The sequence below is a fragment of the Thermobia domestica genome, chromosome 12, assembly GCF_964235325.1.
Source record: "Thermobia domestica chromosome 12, izTheDome1.hap1.1, whole genome shotgun sequence".
Classification (NCBI taxonomy): domain Eukaryota; kingdom Metazoa; phylum Arthropoda; class Insecta; order Zygentoma; family Lepismatidae; genus Thermobia; species Thermobia domestica.
This window is the reverse complement of record NC_137465.1, coordinates 189189672-189211703: the sequence shown is the minus strand read 5'-3', so window position 1 is coordinate 189211703 and position 22032 is coordinate 189189672. Positions and strand designations below refer to the sequence as shown.

The window sequence follows — 22032 nt, the reverse complement described above, 5'->3', positions numbered from 1 at the left end:
TAGTATCTTATGGTAGCTAATATTTCATATTTCCATTTACCTCAATGTTAGCAAGTATCCACGGATGCAATGAAACAAATCTAGTATTTCGTATATGATATTCAATATTTCATGATTTCATATGAAGAAAGAAAAAAAAAAGACTATAATATTGTAAGAGTAACAAATATTTTACGTCCAACCATTCCTTCGGCACCCAGCTACAGCAGCAGCTCCGCCATCACGTGAACTTCTAGCACGTAGCTGATGGGGGATTCTCTTTTTAAAATATATTTAACCTAACATATGCCTTGAAAATAATAATGAGAATTTTCCACCATAGATTATGAAATAATGCATATTTACAGATGAAATTACGAAGATGAACACATGCATCTCGCACAATATGAAAAAGGGAAAGAATGGACACAAATTCTCTTCAACATCGACATTACTCTCTAAATTCAAATATGTATAGATCGATGCTCCTGTGAATATTTGACTACTATTTTTAGTTGTTCATTTTTATTTTTACGAAATATTAATTTGATCTACATTTCACATATGTTGATACTACACAAGAGAAACAATAACAGACATGAAGGGAAATCTGGCTAAAGATATATATATATATATATATATATATATATATAAGACCAGTTTTAGCGTCATTTGTCATTGTTGATTGCATGAATATTGAAAAACAACACTGAACTATCGTTATTGTTACTGAGACAATTATCGTAACTACTTATTGATTTTGAGTTTAACGTCCCGTTCAGCAGCGAGGCTATATGAGACGTGGACCTACTGATTAACGTGGAGTCCGAACCACATGAGCTGCCGCCGGGAATCGAACCCGGGTCTCCCACGCCAAAGGCGCGTACGCTAACCGCTTAGCCACGAAGGAGCTCATATATATATAATTAATAACGTATGAACTTATTTATTTTGGACTAGGTATAACCTTTTGTGAAGCATATCTGACTTTTCCTATGTGACAAAAGTACATACTGTTCCGGTCATTTTGCTACTTCAGTACTGCAATCATTGTTGATTGATAGATCGGGACAAAAGGCGGAACGAATTAATGATGCATTATATTTATCATTTGTCATTCATTCTTACTAAATTACAGTAGATATGAAAACGAACTTTGAGAACAAATTTTAACTAAGTTCCGGAGCACCGAGAATGTTACAACAACATTTCTGCTTCCTTCTATGCACTGCAGAAAATGTTCTGACTATATATTACCTAGACGAACCAAAAGTTATAGAGCAATCCGTGCTTACAAAACGTGTTCCTTATGCTCCCACAAGCAAAAACTTAATTTTTTCCCAATAAACTTAATTTTCTGGTACATTTTCCAAAATTCCAAACATCACATTCATCATTATTGCATTGTTTTGTGTGTACAATAAGACGCACTAAGCAAGTTAATCCAAATTCGCTCAGGAATATAATTCGCGATAATTTTACACACCAAATATTTCAATGGTCATTTTACCTAATAAGAAATTTAATACGGAACATATCATTGTAATAACGATTTACTTATACAAACAATGAAGTATAAATTCTCTAAAATTATACTTACAATTTTATAAAGCAGCACGCAATTCACATACTGTGTATTCGTCCGCGCTTCCTCCTTTCTAATACTATCAACAACTTTTTCTTCCGTGGACAGGATCTACGAAACGTAAAGCTTGCCACACGGTTTTAAAAAGCACGCAAAAGCACGTACAGAATGAAAATAGTCACACTTATACTAAAAGTTAAGTAAACAAATAACAGTAAAATTTTGAGGATTTTTTTTTTATAAATATCAAAGCATATGGGTATTTCTGCGATTCCTGAAATTATTCATGCAATCGTAAAGTGTACATAGGCGCAGATCAAGTAATTATCCGCCGTTATGCAGTAGGTTAATTACACATGGCAAACATCGAAAACACAAACGAAAACGAAAAAAAGTAGCAAAAAAAAAAAAAAAAAATAGTACAGAAAGTAACAAATTACCAATTCACAACATGTTTGTGTAGGTCTACTTTAATCACTCCAAATGAAAGGAGCTTTATACCAGAAATATTATATCTGGATCCTTCCACCTTAGAATTATGCAACCTTTAATATAATTTAAGAGGTCTGTTGCACAGCATATTAGTAGACATTTAATGTAACGGTAAATTATTCCGTTACAAGTCTGTTAAGACCATGGACTGGATAATTACGCACGTGTCTTTTCTTCTCTTTCTGAAACGCATTGAAAGGCTTGGGAAAATGATTTTGAGGATACTTAAGAATGATGGTCACAGGGATTGGTAAATGGGGAATTAGAACGCGGCCCCAGGAGTATGAAGCCCAAAACGAATTTTGAATACAAGACGAGTTTTGCACCTAGGCTTCTGTAACTTCTTCGGTGGAGGCAAACGAAACTCCTTTTAAAAAGAGTAAAGGTATAGAGTTTGGAGGATCTTCGGTAAACGATTTTATCAGTAGAGCGAGCCGCGAAGTTTTTTTAAGTATGCGATAAACAAGATTCATTAGTTTTTCTGGTTAACGAAAACTGACATGATAGTAAGGAAGTTTGAAGGAAAGAATATTATTTTCGGTAAGCATTTTTAAATGACTGAAATATTTGCTGGTAACACTGAGTACTAGTGAGTGTTTTTATTATTATTATTATTATTATTATTATTATTATTATTATTATTATTATTACTTTAAATTTTTATTTAATGCCCCATGTTTATGCACTGTGGCTAAAGGAGGCGGTGATAATGAGATGAATAATAATGGTAAAATGATGAACGTGAGAGAAAACGTGAGACACCACGCACACAAGTGTTTATCCACCACAAAGTCCACTTGCCGAAAGCTGGAATCAAATCAAGGGCCTCACGCCGAGAGGTGAGGCTCTACCACAGAGCCACTGCGGTTCCGAGTACCAATGAGATGGACCTCATGAGGCTGCTCATCTTCTACACACATTAGGCTGACAGGATTCCATATAGGCTAAACACAGAGTGTACTGTATGGCGCATGCACAGTGCAAAAGCATGATGGCTGCACCACTGAGGTAGTAGTGCATGGCGATTCTGGGAAAGCTACATTGAAGCATTTTCCGATACTCACTTCAGTTGTTCCAGCACAATTAAACAGTACCACGAGTATGGGTTTACTGCTGGATACTTCACTGTGAATGCCACGGTGTAATGATATCCAGAATAACCGCTCCCGGATTGTGAATCAGTGATTATACAATAACCGAAATGGACATTAGACAAGCTGACACCACCGACGTTGAGCGGAATTAAAACATAATGGCATCATAGAACTCATCTACACAGCATGCTACGATCACCTTGTTCCGTGTGTTCCAACCAAACAACAGTCATCCCCTTCACAAACAAACAAAACGTCCCAAGGCTGTCCGTCCCAAGGGATAAGTATATCTGATCGATTGTGGAGAAGTTCAAGCAATTACGTGCAGAAGTAACAATGAAAAAGACCAGAAATGTTATTCTTTAGTGCACCAACAGTTACCCATGCAGTTTCATGGCTGTGGCTGGACTTTCTTAAGGAGAAAACTAAAGCTATGTCGCGTTGCCACAATACGAAAGTCAATGCTACGTATTATTAGGAACCTGTTTTGAAGGACATTTAAACAACGACATCCCCCACTGTATAAAGCGGACACCAACCGCGTGAAACTGCCTCACGACAAGGTGTCCAGTCACAAAGTCAAATCATAATTGGCATTCTACAAACGCACGGAAGGTAGGACCAGGAATCGTGCTATTTTATTCTTCGATATCCCAGTAGAGAGTGCTGTGCCTTTGAAATTCTATAACGCACCCTTTCTACTCGTAAGATGCACAGATTCTGGCCTCTGTAAAGCATTACAACAGAAGTGAAATAAAATGCCTCTTGTATACCTGCAAAGAAGTCTTCTCCATTGAAAAATGTGCTGTCAGACATTCGCCAAGCTTTTTAATTGTCACACAGAACAAAACCGGTGGTGGAAGAGCGGACTGTCATAGATGAATAGTCACTTTCGTCTGTAATGAAGCCTGTTAGCCTTTATAGTATCATCTAAGATAGTTCGACCGCCCTACAGTAAAGCGTACGAAAAAGGTTACGTGTCCAACATACGCTTAACCTGAACATTTTTTACAAGTAGCATTCTGTTATTACGCCACAGACGCATATTTTATCTTTCTTGTCTTGTACAGAGCCTTTCCTTCAGTACTAGTTGCTAGCATATGACGAAGTAATGGCAAGGATGTATAACCTTTCAGTGTGATTTCACATACATTGTCGCTATAAGCATATCAAGACCGGTGCTAATATTTTACATATTTAATTATTCCTCACTTGCGCTTACGGAAAAAAAGTTGAATCGAAGAAACAGTAACACTGCGCCGTATCATATAAGGCAGAGAGTATATGGTAACTATCCCGTGCTGTATTTCATGATAGGCAGAATGTCTGTATTGTATCATCAATATATCGGACAACGAAGCAAAAGGTCGAAAGTTTCACATTCTAACGACAAAATATAGCCTTCTAATTAGTACTTACTTAGAACACTTTATAATGAAGTGGAACAATATTTCGACAATTCATATATCTCCTTTTGAGTCTGTGTATCGTTCGCGCCGCCTAAATTTGTTAAAGAAGATATCACGTATTAAAGACAGTACTATGATCATTACCATGCAATGTCGTCAAACAAGTGTTTGAACTAGTTCGTAACAACGAAAAGTTCTTTAAGTTTCTTTGTGTCTTTTAGTACCGCTATATAATTAAACAACAATACGAAATATAGTGATTATATATTATCTACTTTCTTGTGTCTTAACGCTCTTTTCTCTAGCGGATCTTCGAATGATCATTGTATTTCCTACTTCTGGCTTATATTGAAACATACCATTGAATATCTTGTAAGCCTAAATCCAATCCATATAGAATTGATTAACTGTAGTTTTAAAGAACATAAGGAACACTTATCTAAATTTTTCACACTAATCTCCATGTTCACTGAAGACTGACTGATAAGGGACATAAACATATGCTGCAAACTGAGTTATTATCATTAAGTATCATATTTCTGAAAATCTGTAAACAAGAAAATTTAACACCAAAATTCCTTAAATGAAAGATGGAAGATACACACATCTACAGAATCGTAACAAATAAACATGTAAGTGATAAGAGTATGAAAAAGTAGCAATCTTTAGTGCCAGAAGAAGAAAAACAGTAGTTTTGGAAATATTGGAGATGTTTATGTCTCCAGGAAACATGGATGTGAGTGTAAAACATTTGGTAAATATACATGTACCGGCAATGCCAGCAAACTACTAGTCTCGATCACAAAGAAAACTCACCCATTTAAAAAATATCGAAATTTTCAGGTCAAACCTATAACTCTTTTATTGATTAATTTTACTCAAAATAATGATATTACTTACTTTTCACAGCATCTACTGCATTTTCCAACGCTGCCGACGCAGCTTGCGATGATTCAATAATGCTCTGTTCCACTTCTTTGATGTTATTTATTAGCGCATCTACATCTACCAGTTCTGATTTTCCCTCACTCGGTGTTTCTGATTTCGATGAAGGCGGACTGGGTGCTGTTATTTTTGATGGACTTACAATGGCTGGTGCGCTTGATGTTGATGGCTGTTGTGGTTCTTCTATTAAGAAAATAAGATAATTATTAATATAAAGTATTACGAACAAGACTCAAAGACACATTTGCAATTACGAACACTATTTAAAGTTTCAAAATATAGAGATGGGGCAACATGGGTACATATAGTTTAGACAAAATGATAAGCGAATTTGTTTCAAAATTAAGTATCTCGTGACCTACCGTTGAGCTAAATCAATGAAACGGAACTTACATTGGATGTTCCAGAAAGAGCGCTAAAATGTTAAAATGACACCCTACATATTGCAAATTGTTATAACGTTCGTTTGTTTGTTTGTTGAACTTTACCGTACCTTATCGGTATAAGAGATATAGATCTATAATTTTAAGGCGAAATACGAACCGCCACAATGTGTTCAAATTTTTAATGCTCTTGCACCGGGAATCGAACCCGGGACCATGTGCACCAAACGCGTGCATACTAACCAGGGGATTGCTTCAAATCATTGTAAGAGCGAACAACGTATTATTTTTGTGAAAATTTCTTACAAATACAGAGGAAACTTTGCAGGAACTGTTCGCAATTGGACAGCGATCAGAACTGGCCACTGCCAAAGATCGTGCAATGTGACACCTCGTGACTGAAATTCTCTGGAGTTTCGTTAAACTTCGTATCTCCCACAACTCTTGAGGTGGATTAAGATTAGGAATTAGATTTCTGAGCTTTCAGCATCTAAGTTAGTCCGTTACGTATGAGGAATTACGTCCTTCGGCGACCACGCTATCCGGGGAATTGGAGAGGAAGAAAGGAATGGGGAAGGAACGACGCGGCGTGGAACCATTGTGTTAGGTACCATCCAGGCAGTTGCGTGGTGTGAATAAAAAAAAACTTCACTCAAGATGACTGGCTTGAAAAAGCTTTTCCATTTTTTCAACTGTCTCTCCTATCGGGAATCGAATCTGGGACCGTTCACACCAAGGATGAAAAATGTTGGCGACTACGCTAAAGGGAACCACAATTCTTGAGTTATGGGAAGGAATTTCGTCGCGACAATGAGGAAATGAACTGCAATTATGCTTTTATATAGCCAAAACTTTTGTCACAAGAGCAGAAGTAGTCACAAGAGTAGTGAGGAAAATCTTCAAATTACGTTCTACATTTAATTCTAACGCAGGGTTTATTGAAATGGTAAAGGTACAGTATATGCCTCTTAGCTGAGGCCTCTGGGGAACAGAAAAATCTAGAAATGTCTAGCAATCTAGCAGCAGGTAAAGGCGAAAACTTGTGAGGTATTGAAAACAATGCATTTCCAATCAATTAAACACAAAAGAGAACCAACATTATCTTTCCCAAGAACACACAGCATGAATGTGACGAATTTCGAAGTGGAAAAAATGAAATGAAATCTCTCAGTTTTACGTCCCATGGTTATGCCGGTTAGGCTAAAGGAGACGGTGATGATGAGTAGAACCCCAAGCAAACCCACACACGCGGTGTTTGTCCACTACAAAGTTCACTTGGCGGGGGCAATTTCGAAGTGGAATACCTTAAATGAATATAGGAGAAAATTCAGAATCCTATTCTGCAGAAGCAGTCTGCTCTGTGAAATTTAGAGGGAACAAACAATCGCTTAGACACCCAAGCAATACGTATTAGAGGAAGGAACTCAAACAATACATACAATACATACTGGTGGATGGAACGCCAGGAGTCTGTACAAGGCATGCAATTTTTAAAAAAATCTGAAGAAAGAAAACACGACGTGGATAAAATGGGAATCAATAAGTATAACGGTAAGAATAAGATAATTTCAGATCAGCTGGATATAGAATTATTAACCCTGGAACAGTAAATGAATTAACTTTAGTAGGACTCACAATAAAGTTAAGGTGACGAAATTATTACAACATAGTAAGTGAAGTTTTCAGAGCAGTCAAATTAATTACCTAAGGAGTACCACTACCATACAGGCATATTTGCCAACAACCACGCACAATGATAAAGTAGAGAAAGTATATGGAGGACTGACCAGTCACGAAAGATGTCAAAGGAGAAGTAAATTTATTCAGCAGACAACTGGAACGTCTCTCCCTGCTGGCTTTGTGATTAGCGCGTACACCTTTGATGTACTTACTCTTGGGTTCGATTCCCAGAAGGAGCATTGAAATTTAAACGCATTAGAGTTCAGATTTTACCTTGAATTGCAGGTCCAAGTCTCATATAATCTCGATGCTGAAAAAGAATTCTACACTTCAATCAACAAACAAACAAAAGATCGGAATGTAGTCGTAGAAGGCAGAGAATGGTAAAGAGTACGAAAATGCGAACTAGAAATGCAGAGCAACGAAAGAGAAGGCTTAATGAGTCTGCACGACGAACAAGCCAGTAGTTCCAAACACTCGACTCAAGATACATACAAGCAAACCTTACACAGGGTATTTCAAAACAACACCAATAACATTTGGGACGCGTTTCCTGACATTGAGATAACTTAAATTGGGGAAAAGTGCTTAGTTTAACAGCTAGACCTTTTCAAAAGTGTGGAAAAGCTACAATGCAACACGTATTATTTCGAACATGAGAAACCGTGGAATGACGATCCGTATCAGCTTAAAGGAAATCATATATATGCCATCCAGAAATGGATATTTCAACGATGTGTAAAGTGTGCGCAAGGGATTCCTTATAGGGTATAATTCCCAGATATGCTAAACAGATATGGCCTAACGTACAAAGTAGGTGTGTATTGTTCTAAGGTGTGTTTTACAGCGTCAAATAGTACATCGCACCACGCATTAATTCCGAACACAAGAAACCGTGGAGTGACGATCCATATCAGTGTGAAGGAAGTCACATATATGCCATCCGTAATGCATATTTCAACAATGTGTAACGTGTGCGCAAGGGATTTCCTAGAGGGCATAATTCTCAGATATGCTACCAAGAAAATTCTCAAATATGTTCTAACCTAAATGTGGGTACAAAGTAGGTTTGTATTATTCCGCGGTGTGTCCTACATTTTTCTACACATATAAGCGTCAAATAATACATGGCACCAAGAGTTATTCCGAACACGAGAAATTGTAGAGCTGGCGTTCCCTAACGCTTCAGATTTCACGTTGACGTATTGTGTATTCAGTTGTTCAGGCTTACCTTCTGCCTATTTTAACCCAACTTTAAGTCAGACCATATCTTAGAATCCTGTTGGGAACATGTCTGATAGTTTTCAATTTGAAACTGTGACCACACATTAAGCATGGTTACATATGGTCATTTATTTCAGAATTGACCTATAATACAAGAAGTTTTGCTTACAACAATTAGTTAAGAAGCACCTACCTTTTGAAAATTAACATTTTTACATTTCTTCAGATGTTCTCTCTGTAAGCCGTATCATGACGCGTCATTAAATTTATTTATTTTTTTTAATCATTTCTGCGCTGACGTGATTGTTGAAGATGATCGTGACACTGTAGCCAACTCAAGTCGTTTCAGGTCCCATTGAACGTTGGTCAGCAGAACATCAAGCATCCATCCTTTTTTTTATTCATTTTTCTTTTTTCTTTTTTTTTTTTTTTCAATGAGTTACTGATTCTCACTCAGCATTTATTTAACCAGCAATTGACCATTCATGGGAATCACAGTATTCCAGCTGCAATACATTCCTGCTGTAGCTTAGAAACCTTCGGGAAACAGCTTGCACCGTAATGAAGAGATCTTCACGTAAACTTCACACCGTTCGACAATGAAAAGAATGTGTCGACAATGGCGTAAATCATTTGAAAAAAATGTAACTTTCAAAAAGTAGGAGCAATATGTTTTATATCTAATTGTTGTAAGCAAAACGCTTTTAATTGAATTCGAAAGTATTGTAAAACTTGTGAAATAATCAGTCTTAGTCACGATTTCAATTTCAAAATCAAATTGTCACATTTTCTTGCCGAATTCTGTACAATACTGAGGTTAAGAAGGACAGAATATCTATTAACGTGGGCTCTGAACAGGACCAGGGTTCGAATCTCGTGAAAATGAACTGAAATAAAATCTTTTAAGTTTTACGTCCCACGATTATGCCGGCTAGGCTAAAGGAGTCAATGACAATGAGAAATGAATGAAATGGTAGAATGAAGAAAAGTAAGAGGAAACGGGAGAACCCCGAGAAAACCCACGCGCACACTGTTTGTCCACCACAAAGCTCACCTGGCGCAAGCTGGGATCAAACCAAGGACCGCATGCACCAGAGGTGAACGTTCTACCATTAAGCCACAGCGGCCCTTGAACCTGGTGAAGTCTGCGGGTGCACAGACCATTACAGAAGATAAGCTCTTAAAGTGCAGGTCATTCTATTACATCTGTAAATTCAGTCTTTTGTCGTTTATGCTCAAAAGCTCAGAACTTCGAATTTCTGCTTACTATTGTCCAATCTTACACTAAGCCAAGATGGGTATTTGACATTAGCATCTGAGCACATATATACTTTATTGTCTAAAGCATTCACAGATGTTTTAGATTTTATACATAAATAAATCGACCTCTATGCTACACAGAAAACAGCTGTTTATTGGTATAAGAATTTGAATTTCCGACTTGAATTCTATTCGTCTTATTAAGGTTAAAGGGCCTGTGACACATGCATAAGGTGTCTGGGCCACAACAACCGATTTTGATGAAGCTTGGTAAACTAATAGGACACTTTGCAAAACTAATATAACTAGCACGAATTTGTCGAAAAAGCTATAGTTTCTGAGACACAGTCGATTCATTAAAGATGACATTTGTCGAGATATCTCGAGAACGGCTCCAGCGAGATCAAGCAAACTTTGCAGGCCATAGTAGATACATGATAGCTTTGAAACGAAATTAAAACGAATTGTCTGCACCTGCGCAAATAATTGTGCGCATGCGCATATCTCAAAAACGTGAAGACTGCGATATATTTTTCTCTTGCTTAGTTTGAACTACATGACGAGTATAACATAATGCAGGAAAAAAATTAGACTCAAAGGTGAGCGTTTTCAAGCAATTGAGGTGAGATGATGTTGGGGTGGTCTGCCCCCGGACACCCGCCTCTAGTTGTGTACTCTGTCTGGCTTCTCAGTCATACATTTCCATTATACCTGTGTAGAAGTCATATAGTTAACGTTAATAGTCGCCACATTCGGGTCGTAGTGATATCAAGTACTGTGAGTCATCAATGTTACAGAAGGACAGCGCGCAGACTATACTCCAGTTAAGCCTACATAGTACGGTAAACGAGCAGCATATAAGCTCACCGTATATCATTCTATGAGGTGGAACTTTGTTTGTTATGGAGAGGAATTCTTGCTACTGAGTTATCAGTACCAATGATATTTTTTCCTCGCTCAATAGTGTAAATTATACACAAGTATTAGTACTTAATGAGCTATCTTATGAAGAAAAGACAAACCTACATTTAGCTTATGAATACATTACTTGTTTTTCTACTCACTTACCAATATCGAAATCTTCTTCATAATCTTTTCCTCTTTTGCAACGACTAACATTAACCCTGGGTGAAGAGTCACAAGCAGACACTCCCACAGGCGGAGGAATATCCGCATCCTTAATATCGAAAGGAGGAGGAACAGGGCAAGTCAAAGTTTCTTTCCCACCACCAAACCTTTTACCATAACCAATATCCTCACCTTCACTGTCATCTTCAAGATCATCATAATCATCGTCTTCAGCAGCCACTTTTGTTTTAAAAACATAAAAGATTACAAAGCAAAAGTAACATGGAAAAAAAAAAAGCGAAACATATTATATGCAAATAGCATGTGCATGCAAATTACAGCAATGGTCAAGAGATATTTCATGCAATGATTTTTCATAAGTATTAAATACTAAATGTTCGAAAGTCATTGTTAGGCCAAATATTTTATGCAAATATTTTTCCAAAGGACTATAGGTAAAGAAAAAGTCTCCTGCAATAGTAAGGAGGATTATTGGATGGATTTTAATACATTTTTGTTACTTTTCCTTACTGTTTACGATTTGTCTAGCATTGTTTTTAAGTCTACAATTTGAATGCTTCCGGTTTTCTCTTTGTTGTTTTCCAAATTTTCCCTCCCCCCAGTGTTTCTTAATGTATACATACATATATACATACTAGCTTTTGCCTAACTGGAATTTCGCCCCAAGGTCTCAACCTTTACTAGGCCTACAGCTTCGCACCTCAAATATCAGTCTATGCTTCCGTTAGTCACACGGCAAGAATGCGTTTATGGCATTATTCTTTGCAAATGCGTTTATGGCATTATCCCTTTTTCCTTAGAATAAGCATTTCAATCGCAGTGAAATGATGAAAACCTACGTCGATTCAAGTTCTGTGCTCAAAAATTCATCTCAAATGGTTCACCCGTTTTCTCCTAATTATGAGACTGACAACCTCCAAGTTATTTTTATATATTGAGAAAAGGCTTGAAATTGACCCCTCCCTAGTTAAAAACGTAATTTCCGAAAATACTGTGGCATATTTGCGCTTCTTTTGAATAAGGAGTTTATATGACACGCTTCATACTTTTAACATGTCTCTGATCTTAAGAGATTTCAAAATACGATATCTTACAATAACAATTAGAAACTCCACCCCTATTTCCTTCCCTTCTAAGGGAAACACTTTAACACGGCTTTCATTATTTTAGATTAAAAGCCTGAATACAAATTTTGATGTATCTAACCTTTAAAATATTTTGAGATATGGCCATCTCATTACAACAATTATAAGTCCCATCCTATTTTCGTCCCTTTTAGGGGAAATATACACGAACTGTGAAACACTTTTTAATTAATTTAAATGAAAAGTCGAATAAGAAAAAATGTCTCTAAGCTTAATGGATTTCGAGATATGGCCATCCTATTGTAACAATTGCATCCCACCCTTTTTCTTCCCTTCTAGGAAAAACATAAAAACACGGTGAAACACATGTCTTACTATTTTAAATGGAAGTCCATATACCAAATTTCATGTTCACCTTTCAGAGCTTCGGAGATACGAAATTTTCACTTTAATAATTGCTACTTCTATCTCTTCCTTTTTCGTCGAATTTCCGAAAATCCTTCCTTAGACCTTACGTCACAAATCTTATGCACTGTCAAAATTTTCCAGTTTCTAGCTAAACACTTTGGTCAAATCTTTCCCTGGAGGCCAGTCAAATATTCACTCACTCAAGGCGACTTCTTTTACGAGGGTCGGCCCCTTCCGAATGTACTACCCTGATGTAATTGATGTCACGTGAAATGTTGATATTTTATATGTTTAAGTACCAAATTTCACGATTCTACCATGAACGATTTTTATTTTACAGGTAATTGAATGAACCATGGCGGAGCCAGATGTCAAATTCACCAAAGAGGAGTTGCGAGGTGTAATGAAGTTGTTCTTTCTGCAACAGAAGTCGCCCAAGGAAATCCATGGTTGCATGGTAGACACATTGGGTGGACAGTGCCCTTCATACTCCACTGTGAAGAAATGGTGTGCGAACTTCAAATGTGGTGAATTTTCAACAGAAGATGGTGACAGGTGTGGCAGGCCAGTGTCAGTGTCAACTCCGGAAAAAGTGGACCAGATTCATGACCTGATTTTGAGTAACAGACGAATTTCGCTTCAGGAAATAGCTGACAAAGTGCACATATCCAAAGAACGTGTTGGGTCAATAATCCATGATCAGTTGCGAAATGATTCCAAGCTTTCTGCGAAATGGATTCCGAAATGTTTGAACGCGGATCAGAAAAGCAAACTTGTGAGATCATCGCAGGTGATTTTACGGCATTTTGCGAACTCCAAGAACGATTTTTTGAATCGGCTTGAAACCCAGGATGAAACGTGGTTGCATTACTTTGATCCGGAAACCAAACAGCAGTCATGCAAGTGGCGCCACTCAGGATCTCCAAGGCCCAAAAAATTCAAAGCACAAAAGTCCGCGGGGAAGATGCTTGTCTCAATATTCTGGGATAAGGATGGTGTTTCGCTCTCAGACTACCTTCCAAAGGGCCAAACCATAACTGCAGAGTATTACTGCAGTCTGCTGGCTAAGATAAAGGACGCTGGACGCTATTAAAGAAAAGCGCCGGGGAAAGTTGGCACGAGGTGTCTTGTTCTTGCAGGGCAATGCTCCCGTTTACAAGGCTGGTAGAACAATGGATTTTCTGAGGGACCTAGGGTACCTAGAGCATTGACCACCCACCTTACTCGCCAGATCTTGCCCAATTCTGATTATTATATATTTCCAAAACTCAAAACAGCACTGAAAGGACAGAAATTTCACAGTGATGAAGAGGTGATAACAGCTGCGGAACAGATTTTTGCAGTCCTTGAGGTTTATATATATATATATATATATATATATATATATATATATATATATAAAGGGTTTGGAGAAGTTGCAGCATTGTTGAATAGCCTCACACTTTCATGCCTGCAGCTCAAGTCCTGGGTCGGGCCGACAACTTATCAGCCCACCCTCGTATATAGAGAGATACATTTACGCCATCTATTCTAGTTCTCAGACTTGTTAAATTTTAATAGAAAGAGAGGTCGAATAATTACACTTTTGAAAGCTTGTTTGATGTCTAATATATTGAAGAAAATTTATTTTCTAAAAATCTGAATAACGGGATATCGCTTAATATATCGCTGAAGTGACATTTTAACTAGGGAATATCTAAAATACACGTTCCAAAATTCGTGATTTACAGAGTATATCTGCTTGAATGATCATGAAATGAAGATGCACTCACCACAGTATGTTTCCTCATCTTACGACTATACAATGTGTTCATAATCAGTTTCATGGCACGTCCATTCGAGCCATTCTCAATTCACAAAGTTTGGGTGGGGGTCGCCACGACGAAAAGTACGTCATTGAGATTTAAGGGGAGAATTAAATATTACACTTAAACTACATAGAAACTAAAAACGTGTAAATTTATACAAGAACAATCTCTGCTCAAAACGTCTAACCTCTATAGGTTCTAATATAGAACTTGGCAATGCTAAATCTGGCTCTAAGGTGGGTGATAAATCTTCTCTAAGCCACAGTCTTTCACCGTAGCCATTGCAACAACAATCGTATGGACTGGAGCATCGTCATTAGTTATCCGAGCTCAACAATATTGCTTCAAATGACTGTCTCCAACGAACAAGGAACTGACGCTGCTAAACAGTTCAAACTCATAGATTATTTCTTTCATAGATGACACTGTGTGCCAGGAACGGCTTATTACCAGTGCCACGATATTTCATTGTCAGGCCAGAAAATTTTGAAAATGCCCTCGTATATCAACAAAATCTGACTTTATATCCTGATGCAAATAAGCTTTCCTGTTCGACCATTTCTTTCATTTACATTTTTTAAAAGATTACACCCGTCTAGCATCGCAGAAAAGACGCAATGTTATCAAGAGTATCGCCGTATATTATTACTAACGTAGTTTGGGCAATGAGTTCGATTATTATTAGATCTAATAGTGACTTTACAGGAAATTTGTGTATTTTCATTTTAAAGCATTTCATTTTCATTTAACTATACAGAGGCTGGTAGGCTTGGATATAGATGACTTTGAAGTGTTCATTCATCTTTCACTGAGAGTCTGTCTTTTCACTACCGGTTGTATTCTATGACGTATTCCCATTTTATCTACATGCAAACCTCTGTACTATTTCTAGTCCAAACGATCTCTACTATTATACATGCTTCGCGAATGAATGCATCACACTACGCAAATAAATGTAAACATAACCAAGTGCTATAGGTAACACCTAAAATGTCATTATTCATACTATTTACTCACCACTTTCATTCATACACAGTAAGCAGCAAATGCAAATCACATTTAATATTTAATTGCTCACACCACATTTTTCAGTAAAGAAAAAGCTTTTAACATGCATATTAGATAAATTGCAACGAAGAAAATTATTTATGTAAGATGTGAAACAGAAAAAAAGAAGTTATAAATAAGCAAAACACACACACACAGACATACAAACATTAAGAAAGAAAATCAAGATAGTTCAAGATTTCAATAAATGAAATTTCTGCTACTCACCTTTCATTTTTATTTCATTTGTAACGTTAAAAAAATGGGGAAAAAAACTTACAGTCTAATATTTACATTCTAACGTTAAGTCCCTCTCCTCTCGTGACAAAGAGTTTACATTTCCTTACCTCATTCGGCTTTGTTTCTGGCAAATTTAACATTGTTTTCTTTTTCTCTCACATTCTTACTTTCAACAGAAATCTATCCAAATTTTTACATAGAAAAAGGTGAGAAGTAGGATCTTTGAGAATTGACTAAAGAAGAACTCCTGCCTGGTTTGGCTAGGTATAGGATAAACCGATTAGTAAGTTTTAATTGCCATGGCAATGAACTTTTGTATTTTAATACGCTGCATAGCTAATTAGTTATAAAGAAAACCAGTCTTAATGGACACCTCCATAATATCGGCAGTTTTGAGGAGATTGAATTATCAAAACTCCTTTATATATTTACCCTGTCACTCCCTGTGTTAGTCCGTCCGTCCAGGAAACCAAAATATCAAGAACTACTTGATGACAAGATTAGATTTGATGAAAATCTCACGAACTAGCAAGGATATACATGGTCTCAGTTAGGAATCGAGTTCGTTGGAGATTATATTCAAACCGGAAGTGGAAGAAATCGGCTTTTTTATATATTCAAACCGGAAGTGGAAGAAGTCGGCTTTTTTTGGCGTTGATCACTATACGAAAAACGGTAATAGATAGCGAGAAGACGTTTCCTGCAACCGATTGAGCGTCCGACGAATACATTTCATTGCTAACTCTATTAAATCGGAAGTGATAAAAATCCACAACTTCCGGCTTCAATATTGATCTACTTGCAGCAAAAATGATACGCCATAGCGAGAAGTGTTCTTTTATTATTATTATTATTATTATTATTATTATTATTATTATTATTATTATTATTATTATTATTATTATTATGTTAAACCGATTTAGCGTTGTAAGAATACATACCATCTTCTCTCTTAACCCTCTATTGAAAAATGAAATGAAATATTTGAGTTTTACGTCCCACGGTTATGCCGGTTAGGCTAAAGGAGACGGTGATGATGAGAGATGAGTGAAATGGTGGAATGAAGAAAGTGGGAGGAAACGGGAGAACCCCGAGAAAACCCACGAGCACGGTGTTTGTCCACCACAAAGTTCACTTGGCGGGGGCTGGGTTCGAACCCGAGACCCCAAGCACCAGAGGTGAACGCTCTACCACTGAGCCACCGCGCCCCGCTAACCCTCTATTGAATTGGAAGTGGTAAAAATATATCATATCCGGTTTTAACATTGATCACTATAAAGCAAAAAAAAAAAAAAAAAAGTAATAGACAGCGAGAAGCGCTTTTCTATAATCAATTAAGCGTCCCAAAAATACATTTCATTTTTATCCTTAACTAACTGAAACGAAAAGTGGTAGAAACTTAAACTTTTCTCAAAATATTAATTGGGAAAATAGCACACCACACAAACTACTTCACGTGGAGTACAGGGGACTCTGCAACTTGCTTTTCTCAGAAAGTATATATGTACCTGTAATATTATACAATACAGAACTTTCCGTTTTTACTGACACGGACATCTCCATCCTCCCCTTCAATATTTTAATAATCTCTTCATTATGGGCAGGAAGTATTTTCATTTTATTCGTATTTAGCACAAAACGAAAAAAAAAAGAAAGAAAAAAACTCCGCAATTTGAAAATAAAACTGTGATGCAGTACAGTAGAAAAAAAAAAAAAAACCTTTCTCACAAAATACCTTGTCATAGACCAATGATCTGGTTAGCCAGCACACAGAAACCCATATAAATATTCAAGTTGAATCTCTTCTTTCCTCTGCCCACACTCAATTTTTACTATTTAATAATAATGTTGCGTATTCTTATTATGTTTATTTTACTTTTAAGAAAGTCAACATGCGACTTGAGCTGATTTGCCGGAGGGTAACTTGTATTCGAGAACAAAATTTCCATATATGCTGTATAACTCAAATAAACACATCCGTCTACGATAATTTTGTTCCTTTACGAGGGGCATTTTCCAATCATCATTCCAGTAATTAGAACACTTGCGTATAGTATTTCGATATTAGCCTATACTTACTCTTCTAATTAATATGTTTACTGTATGCGGTATACAAATATCGCATCAGGTGTGAGTAATTTAAATTTGTAACTTCTCTGTAACGGACAAAAAGATCTCATTTACGGAGAAATAATCACATATCGTTGATATCCGTTATTTACAAAATATCGCCGTACACAAAATAATATCACTTTTAGAAAGGAAATTACTTGCCAGAATTCAGTAAAAGCATTGTCACACACATGCAAATAAAAATAAACTGAGCACTTTCGTTGACGCTCTTCTAGACACAGTGGAAAAGAAAAAAATAACGACATATTAAAGGTAAGCACGGTAATTGAGGAAGACAGAACCGGTGCCATATTGGTTTTCGAATATATGAAGGTTTTTCCATGTTGACAGTTGGGAGAATTTAGTGCAAGAAGAAATCACAATATCATATTACTACGGAAGCCAGTATAGCACCGATACTCTACGATTATTTAAAATGGAATTTCTAATTTAGTGTTATACGTTCATACCCTTGAGGCTACAAGAAACGGGAGATTAATATAATTGCTTATGTAAGACACCGTAGGATGAAAATGTATGAGAAAACGGGAGAAAATCGACAAAACCCATATAAATAATGCTATCTACTACAAACTTATACAGCCTGAAATCAAACCAGGAAACCCTCACTCTAGAAGTAAAATGAAATGAAATCTTTGAGTTTTACGTCCCACGTTTATGCCGGCTAGGCTAAAGGAGACGATGATGATGGGAAATGAATGCAATGGTGGAATGAAGAAAGTGGGAGGAAACAGGAGAACCCCGAGGAAACCACGCACACGGTGTTTCCCCACCAAAAAGTTCACTTGGTGGGAACAGGATTTGAACCCGGGTCCCCACGCACCAGAGGTGAACGCTCTGCCACTGAACCACCGTGGCCCCACTCTAGAAGTAAGTATTTTACTAAGCCATTCTGCCCTCTCCTCAAATATTTGGTTGGATTTTTCAGCACCAAGGCTATATAAGAAGTGGACCTACGATTGGAAACGAAATATGAATCACCGTAATATGTTAAAAATTTCAAAGCTCTCTCACCGGGAATCGAACCTAGAACCCCGTGCATTGAAATCGTGATTGCTAGCTAGTAGAAAAAGTCTCTCAGTTTTACGTCCCATGTTCATGCCGTTAGGCTAAAGAAGACGGTGATAATGAGTAATGAATGAAATAGACTGGCAATGAAGAAGGTGGAAGGAAATGGGAGAACCTCGAGAAAACCCAAGCACACGGTTTGTTCACCACAAAGTCCACTTGGCGCGAGCTGGGATCGAAGCATCGAAGCAAGGACCCGACACACCAGAGGTGAAAGCTCTACCACAGAGCCACCGCGGCCCTGCTAGCCACTAGACCAGCGGAAAAGCAATTGTTTATTTTAGTATTTCTTTCTTCTTACGTCTTTCTTTTCCTGTTTGATGAAACATCCACGAAAGCGCTTACAGATTACTTTTATTTGCATTGTATGTGTTTCAACGTTTTTATTAAATTGCCACAAAATAATTTGTTTTCTAAGCTCACTTACGGATTCCTTTGTTTTTACAAAGAACACAGTATTTAAGTAATTATATAGAAGAATTCTATGAGAAAATCAGAACATTAAAACTTCATTAATTTTTATGAAAATGAGGGAATGCTCCGCCACATAAATCAGTACAGTTAAAATTCCGATTATTCGGATAAGAAACAATTATTGGAACAGTTTCTCGAATATAGAAAACGAATATTCGGATATCCGAATCAGCAGAAAAGTTACTCGAAACGAATATTGACATACTATTAACAGCACTAGTTGATTTATACTAGGGATAGCCAAAATTTTCCGGAATCGGAAATATTCCGGAATTCAGAAAAAATCCGGAATTTAGAAAATTCCGGATTTTTTCAAAATCGGGAGTTTCTTCGATTTTACATTCCGGATTCCGGAAAGTAAAAATTCCGGAATTAGTCATCCTTAATTTATACCAACTACAGTGTTCCTAATATACAAGCCTTAAGAATTAGTAAGTACTTACTATCAACTGGAGGTGTTGCTCGTTTTTCCTTCTTCGGTTTCGGGGTTGCTAGTGGTGGAGGTATCTCTGCTTTCGTTTCTTTCACGTTAATCTGAGGACTGCTGCTGCCGCTTATGGAAACAAATAAAGAAGCAAAAATTTAAAATCTGTGGTTCGTTTCTCAACGTAGAAATGATATTGAAAAAGCATAACTTTAAACTTGAATTCAGAGTTTCTTCAATCACTTTTTCAGTTTTTGGCACACTTACTGTGTAATTTAGAATCCTACGACACGCTTTTCTTTTCCACAGTTAATGCCAAGTTGCTTTGTGCTTTTAATCATAAAGAAACATTATCTACAGAACTGCAACTGCCTGACTTCAAAATAATGAAAAAATAGTTATGTTACAGTTTTGAAATAATAAACTGTTCTACAGTACATTAAATTCCCTAATGGGTATCTGCATCATTAAAATCAGTTTCAATATCCTAAGTTTCTCCCGACACACCAGTGATTCCGTCACGCCACGCCGTTTCAGAACATCTGCTCTAAGTTCTCAATCTCTAATGAAATAATACACTAAATCTTTAAATTAATGTCTCACACAGTGCCTGCCGTGGAAAATCAGCGCCCTGGCCGAGAGTATACGACAGCGATCCCGTACATATAAGTGAGGTCGACAGACCAGACGCGAAGCGCTACTACCATGGTTAATGCGAACCGTAAAAAAATTCAAAAATTAACCCTGCTTTTCATTGATTTTGATCACTTTTTATTACTTTTTTCCTTCCATTTTACATATGTGCACATGTATTTTCTCTCCTCCTCAGTAATTCGATCGTAAATAGATGGGTGAGGCGCTTTTAGCAAGTGTCTAGGGACGCAAAAAGTATAAATCTGACCCTGGTCAAATTAAATATCAGATTGAAAAATACTGCTGTTGATTTAAAATATTCCAAGTAATTTTTCCTCTCTCTTTTTTCATTCCTTCTTTTTTCTTTTCTTTTTTTTTTCCTCTCGAATTTTGCGCCCTCTTATTTCGGCGCCAGGGGCTGTCGCCCCCCCCCCCCAACCCGGCACAGCACTGGAATCACACTTGTCCCTGTACGCTAAAGAAGACAGATGATTACAGTGAACTATTATGAAAAAAACAGGTGGAATGAAAACTGGGAGGAAACGGGAGAACCACGATAAAACCCACGAACACAGTGTTGTCCACCACAAACTCTTTTAGTCTAGAATCGAGCCTGGGATACCCTCATATCAAAGGTGAGTGTTCTACCATTGAACTACGATGTCCCCCAATATATTTTACAAAATATATTGGGGGAATACTGTACAAAACAGAAGTATTCCAGAAAAAAAAAGTAACTTGCGTGCAGTTAAGATATAGACAATCAAAAGGTTTCTGTACTCTCTTCTCTGTCGTACATTTGAAATAAACCACAGTATGTCTCAAGAGGTGCTTTATAACTTCAATGTTATATAGCTCAACTTGTACTTAGAGAAACTTAGTATAAATTAGAGAAACAGAGTAAACTTAGTTTGATGTAGCAAATCAAAAAGTTTTGCTATGTGAGGTAATTAATAAAAGTTTTGTCTTTTCAGGTGACAGGAGCACAATAAGTGAAAAACTTTTTTTCTTTGTTTTTGCATGGTGGCAGAAGTATCGTAAATGAATTGAAGAATGGAGTCAGCATAGGAAAAGACCCAATGTGTGGCTTGGTGTATTCAAACGAAGTCAGAACCCAAGTTCAGAGAAATTTCAAAACGCGACATGCGAAACCACCATCCTCTCGGCCATCCATAAGAAAATGGCACAGAAACTTCATGGAAACAGGAAGTGTGGATTTGAAGCACCACGTAGACAGGCCAAGGAGAAGTGACGAAGATATGGAGACAATTTCACAGATTTTCAAGTGTTCGCCACAGAAGCCTATTCGTAAGGCATCAAAAGAACTGCGAATCCCTCGTACAACAGTGCACAGGATACTTTGAAAGCGTCTTCATTTGTTTACGTACAGAGTGCAATTGTTGCAGGAAGTCAGCCAGATGACAAGCCAGAACATGGTGCATTTGCTGAGGGCATTATTTCACGGAGCAGGACGTTTGGGCGCAGACGTTTAGGAGTGAGACGTTTTGGGCGCAAAGCAGTCCACGATGAACTATTCGTTATCCCTATTGGAAATAATGCTGTTGTTCTTTT

At 37.2% G+C, this 22032-nt stretch overlaps 1 protein-coding gene across 2 annotated transcripts in view; it reads right to left on the bottom strand.

Moving 5' to 3' along the window:
• The window catches only part of Mitofilin (inner membrane mitochondrial protein mitofilin), a 279846-nt gene that overhangs the window by 242049 nt on the left and 15765 nt on the right, over positions 1-22032 (bottom strand). Inside the window, exons 4-6 of one of the 2 annotated variants that reach the window (XM_081734496.1) lie at positions 19847-19956; positions 11120-11359; positions 5460-5687 (exon numbers count right to left, since the gene is read on the bottom strand). In XM_081734496.1, coding sequence (XP_081590622.1) covers positions 5460-5687; positions 11120-11359; positions 19847-19956 — 578 coding nt within the window. The remainder of the gene's footprint in view (positions 1-5459; positions 5688-11119; positions 11360-19846; positions 19957-22032) is intronic. The other variant, XM_081734497.1, reaches the window with a different exon arrangement.